The sequence below is a fragment of the Zea mays genome, chromosome 3 (assembly GCF_902167145.1).
Source record: "Zea mays cultivar B73 chromosome 3, Zm-B73-REFERENCE-NAM-5.0, whole genome shotgun sequence".
In the NCBI taxonomy this organism is placed as follows: Eukaryota; Viridiplantae; Streptophyta; class Magnoliopsida; order Poales; family Poaceae; genus Zea; species Zea mays.
Genome location: NC_050098.1, coordinates 16,583,461 through 16,596,178, shown reverse-complemented (window position 1 = coordinate 16,596,178; position 12,718 = coordinate 16,583,461). Strand labels below are relative to the sequence as shown.

Below are 12,718 nucleotides of genomic sequence, written 5' to 3'. Positions count from 1 at the left end.
ATGACTAAAGAAAACCAAACACCCTAAGTAGCACTCCTTAGGTATCAGAAAAAAATGCTTCTAACTTTATTCTAAATTAATTCATCTTAAATTTTACTAAATCTATAAAAATATAAATGATATTATATAAAAAATAATTAACATTAAATTTACTATAAAACATATTATAACTAGAGTCATAATTTTGTATGTGTTTTAAATAAATTTAATAAAATTTAAAGAAGCTTAACTCCTGGTCTAAACTTAAAATTGCAGTTTTAGGGATGAAGGTTACCTCTGTATCAGGTATTTAGGTATCACAATTCAAAAAGAGCATACCATTCTAGTTCTGTCCTAAGACAAATTATCATATGCTTAACTAATTTTATAGCATTTATGATACCAACTGGATATACAAATATATCTTACGACACTTATTTGAACGTCACTCTTTAATAAATGTTTACGATATTTTAAGTAGATTCTCGGTTTCGTCTCCAACAAACTTCACTCTGCAAACAGTGTGGAACAGTATAAATTACAGTGCCGCATTCTCTATTTTACACGATCCGAAGACAGTCTTAACAGTGATAGACATGTGATGCGGATTGTCGTGTGGAAGATGGCACGCGGACTCTCACCAAGTCAAGAGCTAACCTTATACAGAAAGCAGTGGCCACTGTATATTTTTTTGGCAAACAAATTCACTTGTCACTGATGGTGCATCAGGTCTTGTAAATATAAGCATCAGGCCACCAGCTAGTACAGAACACCAATCACTTTTCCGCGATCGTGTAATCGTGTGCCAAGGCAAGAAGCAACCGGCATGGCAATGCGATCGCTGTGCTTGCCGCTGCTGTTGTTCTCCGTGTCCATCTCAATCCCCCCCGCCGTATCAGCAAACGAAGAGCTGGCCTCGCTTCTGGCCTTCAAGGTGGCGGCGATCAGCGGCGGGTACGGCGACCCGCTTGCTTCGTGGAACGAGAGCAGCGCCGGTGGCGGTGGGTACTGTAGCTGGGAGGGGGTGAGATGCTGGGGCAAGCACCGGCAAGTGGTGAAGCTGAGCCTGCCCTCACGTGGGCTCACAGGCGTCCTCTCGCCAGCCATCGGTAATCTGTCATCCCTATGGACTCTCAACCTGAGCAACAACGGGTTCCACAACAGCATCCCGGCGAGCCTCGGCCGCCTGCAACGCCTCCATAACCTGGACCTAAGCCACAATGCCTTCTCTGGTAAGCTCCCCGCCAACCTGAGCTCCTGCACCAGTCTGGTGTCCTTGGGCCTAAGCTCCAACCAGCTCCATGGGCGTGTGCCTCCCGAGCTCGGTGGCAGCCTCAAGCGCCTCAGGGGCCTCGATCTCTTCAGCAACAACTTCACCGGCACCATCCCGGCATCGCTGGCCAATCTGTCGTCTCTGACTACTCTGGACCTTGGATTAAACCAGCTTGAGGGCAGCATCACGCCCGATCTAGGCGGCATCCAGGGTCTCCAATGGCTCTCACTGGATTACAACAAACTATCTGGCGAGCTCCCGCGCTCCCTATTGAACTTGTCTTCCTTAATAACGATGCAGGTCCAAGGAAACATGCTCCATGGGGGCATTCCGTCCGACATCGGTAGCAAGTTCCCCAACATAACGATCCTTAGCTTTGGCAAGAACCAGCTGACGGGATCCATCCCCGCTTCACTCTCCAACCTCACCACTCTCCAGGATGTCGATCTTATCACAAATAGGCTAAGTGGGCATGTGCCCCGGGCACTGGGGAGGCTGCGAGCTTTGGAATCACTAAGCTTGCACGACAACATGCTAGAAGCAAATGACACGGAGGGATGGGAATTCATGGCTTCCTTGTAAACTGCAGCCAGCTCCAAAGCTTGACTATCAGCACCAACATCGGTCTTACTGGGTGGCTGCCAGCCTCAATAGTGAATCTCTCGACGACCATGCAAGGCCTCATGTTGGCTGACACAGGGATCGTAGGAAGCATCCCCTTAGAAATTGGCAATCTTTTCAACCTCCAGTTCTTCAGCGTGTCAAATACTTCCGTGTCTGGTGCGGTCCCAGATAGCATTGGCAAGCTGGTAAACTTGGTTGAATTAAACCTGTACAATACCAATCTGTCAGGGCTTATACCTTCATCTATTGGAAATCTTTCAGAGTTAGCTGCGCTTGTTGCATTCAATAGCAATCTGGAGGGACCAATTCCCAAAAGCATAGGGAGGCTGAAGAACCTCTATGCCCTTGATATCTCAAGTAACCGCCTAAACGGTTCAATTCCCGTCGAGATTTTCCAGCTACCACTCCTTTCTAGATACTTAGGCTTATTACATAATTCATTATCAGGTACCCTACCCGCTGAGGTTGGTAGCTTGATAAACCTTAACATCCTGGCGCTGTCTAGAAACCAACTGTCTGGTGAGATACCTGGTAGCATTGGGGACTGCACCGTGTTGCAGGAACTTGGGCTGGATGACAACTTATTTGAAGGAGCCATACCTCAATCTCTGAGCAATATAAAGGGCCTAACTGGACTCAACTTGTCCATGAATAAGTTGTCTGGCGTCATTCCTGAAGCCATTGGTAGCATGCGCAACCTTCAACAGTTGTATCTGGCACACAACAATTTGTCAGGGACAATCCCAATAATATTGCAAAACTTGACATTGTCAGAATTAGATCTATCCTTCAACAATCTGCAAGGGGAAGTGCCAAAAGAGGGGATATTCAAAATTTTGGCTAACTTGTCAATTACTGGAAATAATGATCTTTGTGGTGGGGTAACTGAGCTTCGTTTACCTCCGTGCCACATAAATGTGGTGAAAAGTAACAAAAAAGAGAAGTTGAAATCTCTTACAATAGGCCTAGCAACAACCGGTGCACTCCTGTTCTTAGCTTTTGCTATTGCTGCTCAATTGATCTGCAAGAAGCTTAGACAAAGGCAGACGAGGTCATTCCAACCACCAAAAATCGAGGAACACTATGAAAGAGTTTCTTACCAGACACTAGAAAATGGAACCAATGGATTTTCAGAAGCTAATTTGCTTGGTAAAGGAAGCTTTGGGGAGGTATATAAATGCACTTTTCAAGATGAAGGAAATATTGCAGCTGTGAAGGTTTTTCGCCTTGAGCAGACTAGATCTATAAAAAGTTTTGTGGCTGAATGTGAAGCTCTAAGAAGGGTGCGTCATCGTTGTCTCATAAAGATCATCACGTGCTGCTCAAGCATCAATCACCAAGGTCAAGAGTTCAAAGCACTTGTTTTTGAGTTCATGCCCAATGGTATCTTAAATGATTGGATTCATTCAAAATCTGCCATGCCCACTTTGAGAAATAGTCTAAGCCTGGAACAAAGGCTAAACATTGCTGTCGATATCATTGATGCCCTGGACTACCTTCATAATCACTGTCAGCCACCAATCGTCCATTGTGATCTGAAGCCAAGCAACATTCTTCTTGCAGAAGACATGAGTGCCCGAGTCGGAGACTTTAGCATATCAAGAATACTTCCAGAAAGTGCAAGTAAAGCCCTACAGAATTCAAATAGCACAATTGGAATAAGAGGCTCCATTGGTTATGTTGCCCCAGGTAAATGAAAATATGTTGTGTATGTCTTTGTTATTACTAATTTATAGACATTATATGGCATAATAACAAATACATTTTTTGGCACAAACAGAGTATGGTGAAGGTTCTTCTGTGTCAACTATTGGTGATGTTTATAGCCTTGGGATATTACTGCTTGAGATGTTTACGGGAAGGAGCCCAACAGATGATATGTTTAGTGGTTCTTTAGATCTACACAGGTTTTCAGGGGATGCTCTACCAGAGAGAATATGGGAGATAGCCGATACAACGATGTGGATTCACACAGGTGCATTTGACAGCACCACAAGATATAGAATTGAAAAGTGCTTGGCTTCAGTATTTGCTCTTGGAATATCATGCTCAAAGAAACAGCCTAGGGAAAGAACACTCATACATGATGCAGCCACTGAAATGAATGCTATCAGAGATTCGTACCTCCATATTAGCAGATCGCCTATGGTGGAATGTGGAGTGGACAACTCTGCAGTAATTTGCAACGATAATTAAGTAGTAAAACTGAAAATGGGCCATAAGACTCCATATGGTCCTTGGTATACATAACCGGATATGTATATGATGCTGCATCTCTATCATTTTCTGTCTAAATAAACAACCTGCATTTATTGACACCAGATAAGGTCCAGAGTGTCCTCAACGTCAATGTGCCTCCTTTTCTTGAGGATTGTCATTGAGATGTATTAGTCAATATCCTCTCCTTCCATTGTCAACAACTCATATTTCTGTAAATAGGTGCATGCAAGTCTAAAGGATGTTTTGTAAATATGTCAAACAGATCAACAATGGAGAGTCTCACTGGTTGTCAGTATGTTTTTTTATGAATAATTGGTAATAAGATGTGAGTCCAAATCCTGCCATATGAAAGCTGAAAAGTTTCAAACACCCACCCCAGTCCAAATCCCACAAGCTAGTTATAAATGTAGCAAACATTCAGAATAACAAAGAATGAGTGGTACTGATGTGATTCTTGAACAATCAACACCATAGGTGATTGTCCGCATACCTTCCTTGAAACTATGTTTGTCTAAAAAAGGAAGATAAAGTTTAACATCAGAAGAAATTTAAGTATTTAACCATGGCAAACTTAGTTGAATTAGGTTTCTACAACACCCTCTTGCCAGGCTCATACATTCTTCTATTGGAAATCCCTCAAAGTTTGCTAAAAATTGTTGTATGCCTGCATTCAATAGCAATCTTAAAGGACCAGTTTTAACTTAACTAGGCAAGCTGAAGAACCTGTATGACCTTGATATGTGACGAACCGTCTGAACAACTCAACTCCCATAGAGATTTTCAAACTACCACTTCAATTCCGAATTTTGTCATCCAATATTTCACATAACAAAGAAAAAAACTAACCAGCAGAGAACAATCACAATAAGAACGATCTAGATCAGAAGTGACAAGTAATAAGCATTCCTTTCGAAAAGAAGCGATTAAGAAGTAACCACTACTACAGATCCATTTAGGGACACCACCTCATTAGCGTCATCATGATCCACATTGCAACCCCAAGTCCAAACTGATTACATCCATATAATCCATTCCAACTCATTACTGGTATTAGTGTATTACCACGGCAGCACGGCTACCAGTAGGGAATAGCAGGTAATGAGATGAACTGAGGCACGACTACCAATACCACTGCTACTATTTCCAGTCCTAGAGGCTAACCTAAGATGAGGTGAACTTGGTGAAGGCCAGGTGGCTTGGTGGTGCCCGAGGAGACAACCGGTGTGCTTGGTGATGTCCGCCGAGAGGGCGAGGCCAAGACGGCCTGGATCTCGCTGGATTTGGTGGGCTTCCTGCTGTGGGACCAACTTGGCGACCTCCGTCACTTGCTTCCCGAAGTCTTTGACGTAGGAGACGTAAAACTGGAAACGCGTGTTTGCTTTGTGCGCTATTGGGCCCAGGCACAGGAGCTAGTTTGCTCGGCCGTCGGCCCATTGCAATGACGACGTCAGTCAGAGAGCTCCTCCGGGTTGCATTCAGAAACCAACGTGCTCGCCGGCTCGGTGCTGCTGACTTACCGAGTTCTGTGGCATCTACGAGAAGAAAGCGCCACATGGTTCCTTTCTTTCTTCCACGGAATTTCCACATGCCGACGATTCTTTGGTTATTGCTTTGGACGGTGAAAATATTGAACGGCTAACCAATGGCTGCAGTTCTAGGTGGAGAAAGAATGGACAAAGCATTGACTTTTCGTTTGTTGTGTGAACATGGTATGCTCAAAACCTCAAACAGCCTTGGACTGTTTGTTAACTACAGCCAGCTGATCTACAACCGCAGCTGCTGCTGCTACAATTTATAAAGATAAAACACTGTAGAGGTCATAACTATAGCCGGATTAAAATCACAGCGACAATATAACAAAAAGATTCGTATGTACAAATCTATGAGCATAACTTAGTTGCAGGGCCGGCCCTGAGGGGAGCAGGGTGGGTGGCCGCTCTAGGACCTCAAGCTATGGGCCCCTAAATATGTACCAAGTATATAATATATACTATGTATTTTTAGAGCTGGTATTAGTTTACTTACCATTTGATAGTTTCATTAGCTATTTATTAATTGCAGCTTGTTGGAAATCTAATAAACGAATAGACGAGCCTGTTGTAATCTTAGAAAAAACAAATCGTCGTAAACTACTAATGTGACGCGACAACGCGCTAAGTGTGCGTTCGCTAGCTGCTTGTAGTCATAGTGTAGTGTACTAGTCCTTGTATATATGATCTATGTCGATTAGAATCACCATTAGAACACACTTTCCCTTTTGATCACTCGAACAACATACCCATACAGCTATCGGCTACGGTTCATCATCGAGGCTAACAAATTTAAATTGGATGTACGATTACCATTCTACCTCTCTACCTCGAGCAATTGACAATATGACAATAGAGAATTTGGAATGTCTCAAAATTGACTCAGTGTGCTTTAACACCTCATAAGAGAAAAAAAATTAATAAATTGAATTTTGAAAAAATAACAACAATTTAATTATTATTTCAAATATATATATCACGGTTAAAATATGTCACATTTGTTAAAAAATAATGGTAAATTCAATTTATTTTTATCAATTTTGATATTAATTTTAAAGTCAAAGTTAAAATATTGTTTTTAAAAGTTTACGATCAAATTTATATCAGAAATATCCAAACTTTAATATAAAAGTGTGGCTAAATTTGCAAACAGTTAATAAAAGAAGGGACAATGGTACAATTGTATGAATGTGTTTTTATTAATACTGTTAAATACTGATAGTGATAATGGAAAATGGTCAAATTGTCCGTTCATTTCAATAAGAAGGGATATATGTGTAAACTTGAAAAAACAGAAGTAAAAAATAGACTCGCATCCCGAGTAGGGAAATCCATGCAACGCACCATAAAGTCTCTTGTTCAGTTGCATCTCAATTAAAATAGATTTAATCCTTCTCAATCTACTTTGATAAAGACGCAACCAAACAAAGCCTAAATTAATCCATGTGCGTCCTATGTTTCATGTTGGCGCAATGCCCTATTTAGTTCTAAAGGACTAAAAATTAGTCCCTCTATTTTAGTCTCATTTAATATCTAAATTGTGAAATAGTGGGACTAAAACAAAGACTAAACTACTTTAGTACCTAGTCTCTAAAGTCTGACGAAAAAGAACTAAACCATGTTAATTTCACCTTTTGTCCCTTATTTGTTTCAGTTGCACTAATGATAGGAAATTTATAAGAGACATTTTAGTCTTGTTATAAACCATTTAATGTATTCTAAATACTTTTAGTCACCAGAACCAAACAAGATTAGATCTAAACTTTAGTCCATAGACTAAACTTTATTCCATGAACTAAAGGAACCAAACAGAGGCTGGGATTCTATTTGGATGTTATCAACTACTAAATTATATATATTTTAGTATATTTAGATTAAATAAACAAATATTTTTTAGATTAACTAAACTTTGGTATGTCTAGAACCTCAGGTATGAATGTTGCAAGCATTAACACACGGCGTTAATTCAGCATTTCGTTGAATTCAAACCAAGAGCGAAGGTGCCGTACGTAAGCGGAAGCATATCATGCATCCGGTCACTGTCGTGTAAGACCAGACCGTCAATGGCTCATCTGCAGCTACGTGCTTGGACGTAAGTGCAAATGATCCGGCGGCAAGCAAGCATGCACGTCACGGAGGAACATGAATAAGTATCTCAGCTTAGCCTCACTTGCCAGAAGCCAGAAGGTCAATCAATCATCACTCACCCGTTGTTTTGTTCCCCGCACTGCCCGCTGCAGAGGCCACAGGCATGGCGCCGCGCTCGGTGAGCCTGCTGCTTCTGCTGACGCTCGTGGTGGCCGCCGACGACGAGGCCGCGCTGATTGCCTTTAAAGCCGCGGCGATCTTTGGCGGCGACACGCTTGCGTCGTGGAACAGTAGCGGTGCCGGCGGATTCTGCGGCTGGGTGGGGGTGACGTGCGGGGGCGGGGCCAAGCACCGCCGAGTGGTGGCACTGAGCCTGCCCTTGCACGGGCTGAGCGGATCACTCTCGCCTGCCGTCGGGAACCTGTCGTTTCTCAGGACTCTCAACCTCAGCTCCAACGCACTCAGCGGGGGCATCCCCGACAGCCTCGGTCGCCTCCGCCTGCTCCGAGAACTCGACCTGAGCTCCAACGCCTTCTCAGGCGAGGTCCCCGCCAACCTGAGCTCCTGCACCAGCCTAGTCCTCATGCGCCTCCGCTTCAACCAGCTCACCGGGAGCGTGCCCTACGAGTTGGGTGAGAAACTGATGAATCTCGTGGTGCTCAGTGTTTGGAACAACAGCCTCACCGGCACCATCCCAGCGTCATTAGCCAACCTGTCGTCGCTTAGCATCCTGTCACTTGGGTTCAACCAGCTCCACGGCACCATCCCGCCTGGCATCGGCGCCATCCAGGCCCTCCAGCACCTCGACCTCAATGACAACCACCTCTCTGGCGAACCCCCACATTCCTTGTACAACCTAACCTCGTTGGAAAGGTTCCAGCTCAGTGATAACATGCTCCATGGCAGAATTCCTGATGCCATAGGCATCAGGTTTCACAGCATGCAGATGCTTGAGTTTTATGCTAACCAGTTCACCGGGTCCATCCCTGTTTCACTCTTCAACCTCACCACACTGCAGATGCTTGACCTCTCAGAAAATAGGCTCGGTGGATATGTGTCTGGTGCAGTTGGAAGATTGGTAGCTCTGCAAAGCCTATTACTGTACGGGAACCTGCTGCAGGCGGACGACAAGGAGGGCTGGGAATTCATCACGTCCCTGTCAAACTGCACCCAGCTCGTGGAATTTGAAATCGGCCTCAACGCCGGTTTGACTGGGCAGCTGCCAAGTTCAATAGCGAATCTATCTAGCCTACAGACGCTCCGCTTTGATGGATCTGGGATCTCAGGAAGCATACCATCGGCCATCGGCAATCTGCTCAACCTACAAGTCCTCGGTATGTCAAGTACTTTCATATCAGGGGTTATTCCAGAGAGCATTGGCAGGCTGGGAAACTTGACTGAGATGGATTTGTTCAGCACTGACTTGTCAGGCATCATTCCTTTATCTATTGGAAATCTCAAAGGGTTAAATGTCTTTGATGCACATCATTGCAACTTGGGGGGGCCAATTCCAGCAAGCATAGGCAACATGTCGAATCTGTTGACACTTGATTTATCAAAGAACTCCCTCGATGGTTCAATTTCCAATGAGATTTTCAAACTGTCATCCCTTCTCTATTTAAACTTATCATACAATTCGCTATCGGGACATCTTCCTTCTGAGATGAGTAGTTTGGGGAACCTGAACCAACTAGTTCTGTCTGGGAACCGATTGTCTGGCGAGATACCTGAGAGTATTGGGGAATGCACTGTGCTGCAATACCTTATATTGGATAATAACTCAATCGATGGAAGCATACCTCAAACTCTGAGTAACATAAAAGGTCTAAATGCACTCAATTTGTCCATGAATAAACTAACTGGTGTTATCCCAAGTAACATTGGAACTATCCAAGATCTTCAGGTGTTGTATCTGGCACACAACAACTTGTCAGGGCCAATTCCTTCGCTCCTACAGAATTTGACAGCATTATCAGAATTGGATCTGTCATTCAACAATCTGCAAGGGGAAGTGCCAAAGGAGGGTATCTTCCGATATTCGACTAACTTTTCAATCATTGGGAACAGTGAGCTTTGTGGTGGATTACCTCAACTTCATTTAGCTCCATGCCAGACAGATCCCATGAAAAAGAACAGAAAAGGGCAGTTGAAGCATCTTAAAATAGCTCTGGCAACAATAGGTGCCCTATTGATCTTAGCTTTCTTTATTGCACTCCTTCAGTTTATTAAGAAGAAACTTATACGAAATCGTAACCAACCCTTACCACCAATAGTTGAGGAACAGCATGGAAGAGTTTCTTACCATGTATTAGCAAATGGAACAAATGGATTTTCAGAAGCCAATTTGCTTGGTAAAGGAAGCTTTGGGGCGGTCTACAAATGCACTTTACAGCCTGAGGAAACTGTTACCGCGGTGAAAGTTTTTAACCTTCAGCAATCTGGATCCACTAAAAGTTTTGTGGCTGAATGTGAAGCATTGAGAATGGTGCGTCACCGTTGTCTCATTAAAATCATCACGTGCTGCTCAAGCATGAATCACCAAGATCAAGAGTTTAAGGCTTTAGTTTTTGAGTTCATGCCAAATGGCAGCTTAGAAGGCTGGCTTCATCCAAATTCTGATATTCTCACTATGACAAATACTCTAAGCCTAGAACAAAGGCTAGACATTGCTGTAGATATCATGGATGCTTTGAACTATCTTCATAATCACTGTCAGCCACCAATTGCTCACTGCGATCTCAAGCCAAGCAACATTCTTCTTGCAGAAGACATGAGTGCTCGAGTTGGAGACTTCGGCATATCACGAATTCTTCCAGAAAATGCAAGTAAAATCCTGCAAAATTCAAATAGCACCATCGGAATAAGAGGCTCAGTTGGTTATGTTGCTCCAGGTAACTGAAATATCCTTTGTTGTTTCCTTGTAAGATGCTCCACAACAGATGAAATCCATAATCACTGATCAAATATGTTTGCTGATTTTGTAGAGTATGCTGAAGGCTCTACTGTCTCAACTATTGGTGATGTGTATAGTCTCGGTATATTGTTGCTTGAGATGTTTACTGGAAGGAGCCCCATAGATGACATGTTCGGAGACACAGTAGATTTGCATAATTATGCCAAACATGCACTCAGCGAAAGAATCTTAGATATTGTTGATTCAACAATCTGGCTACATGTAGAGTCAACGGATAGTACTATAAGGAGCAGAATTAAGGATTGCTTGGTTTCTGTCTTCAGGCTAGCCATATCCTGCTCAAAGCTTCGTCCAGGGGATCGAACAGTGATGAGCGATGCAGCAGCAGAGATGCACGCCATCAGAGATACATACCACATGTTTTGCTGCTAGCTTGGCATCAAACAATGGACCTACAGCATTTGTTGGCGCAATGATCAAAGTCTCAAAGATGGATGTAGACAGAATATGTTGTGAAATACATTAAGCTATAATATGCTCAGATTCGTTGTTCTTTTCGTAAGAGTGACAACGAAAAGTTATGTTGGTTTTACCTTATTAATAACATTTGCCATGTTTGAAGGTAAAAGTAGGCTTATACTTACTGAACATCCATCAAGTAAATTGTGAAGGAAAATATAAAGATGACTAAGTTTCAACATATATTTCAATGCTTACAGATACAGGTTCAGAATAACCATCTTGAAAACAAAAGAAGTAAAGTCTCGACTGAATTTTCATGAATAATCAAGCAGGCAACATTAAGAGTTCAAATCAACAGCATGCCAGTGAGGGTGCACAGAGAACCGATGATAGCAGTAGAAGATATCGAAATTATGGATTGTTCTGTTGCTTTTGGCTTCCAAAGTTTCAATCCATACTTCAAGGGATATCCTAGAGACCGAATTAACAGTGATGGATGCAAATGTAGAGATGAATGCAGTTAAATTGTCAATTTAGAGCGAAAGGGCCTCTAGTTGAGTTGATTAGGCGGTCTCAGTAGCACTCCTCAGGTATTGAGTTTGACTTCTAGGAGTGAATTTCAGACGGTGGTTAGGACAATCCCCTCATCTTGAAATCTGACAGAAGATCAGGAACCTTGTTCCTGTCAACAACCCTATCAAAGCTGAAAATTTCTCATGCCAGAGGTCTAAACTATCCTAGATCCAATGCAGCAGACACCCCACAAACCAACAAACAAACAAGCTGGTGGAATACCTCAGCTTCACTGGGCGTCATGTCCCATGAACCACACAGCAAAGCACCAAAAGGGAGTGTTTATAGAAATCTAAATTAGGTATGACCGCTGGGAATGGCAGTTTATGTGGTGGATACCTCAACTTCACTTGCCTTCATGTCCTACCATCATAGTCAAATATCTGTCACAAGGATAGAAGCAGTAGTGCAGTATGTTTTTTTCCCTTTATTCTGCTGATCAACAAGAACAACACAGAAAGGCGGAAGTGCCAAAGAAAAACTGGAGTAATTGAGGAAAAGTATCAGAAAGTCTTCTACCAAGCATTACGACGAGGAAAAGTTCCTTGCTGTCTCAGAACCAAGTTTTGTTGGGAAAATGTATTGAATGGTCTACAGATGCACCTTCAAAGTTTGAATGGTGAGGATGCAAGTATAGTTGATTGCATGTACCAGCAAGACAAAGGAACACTGACTGCTGCAGAAACTTCACATTTATAAGCACCATAGAAAAGAGTTAAAACCTAGCAATGCCAGTTGCAATTGCAACTAGCAAGGCACAACACTTATGTTCCAAAGATTCAACGCATAACAGACTACTAGTTCTTTGCATAGTAATCATCAATTGACATCAAAGAACCAATCATACTATCCAAATTTAAGACATGATAAAAGACTAGCAAGCGGTATAGAGCATGATTTCAACAGAAATTGCCAGCCCAGCAAATTTCACATTTCAAACTAAGCAATATTGTTAAACAGTGCATAATTCATACAGCCTAGTCAGTCAGTAACTTTTCACAAAACAATGATTTTCATGCAAGGCAGTGAAGCCACAATGCAATCAGGAACAAAGTA

General features: G+C 42.7%; 1 protein-coding gene and 1 long non-coding RNA gene across 5 annotated transcripts; one reads left to right on the top strand and one right to left on the bottom strand.

Moving 5' to 3' along the window:
* Nucleotides 1–468: 468 nt before the first annotated feature.
* On the bottom strand, nt 469–5,430 carry LOC109944798 (uncharacterized). 4 transcript variants are annotated; one of them, XR_002267949.2, is made up of 4 exons: nt 5,258–5,393; nt 4,001–4,434; nt 2,777–3,507; nt 469–2,673 (listed from the first exon to the last, which is right to left on the bottom strand). It is a non-coding gene; the product is annotated as an uncharacterized lncRNA (long non-coding RNA). The 4 variants fall into 4 exon arrangements; XR_002267951.1 differs by having other exon boundaries at nt 2,777–2,897; nt 2,977–3,507; nt 4,001–5,346; XR_002267950.1 differs by having other exon boundaries at nt 4,001–4,046; nt 4,180–5,325.
* A 1,607-nt stretch (nt 5,431–7,037) lies between these two features.
* Nucleotides 7,038–11,228, top strand: LOC103649762 (receptor kinase-like protein Xa21). Its single transcript, XM_008675483.4, has 2 exons — nt 7,038–10,604; nt 10,698–11,228. The coding sequence occupies exons 1-2, from the start codon at nt 7,877–7,879 to the stop codon at nt 11,057–11,059; spliced, it is 3,090 nt and encodes a 1,029-aa protein (XP_008673705.1). The 5' UTR covers nt 7,038–7,876; the 3' UTR covers nt 11,060–11,228.
* The last annotated feature ends 1,490 nt before the right edge of the window (nt 11,229–12,718 follow it).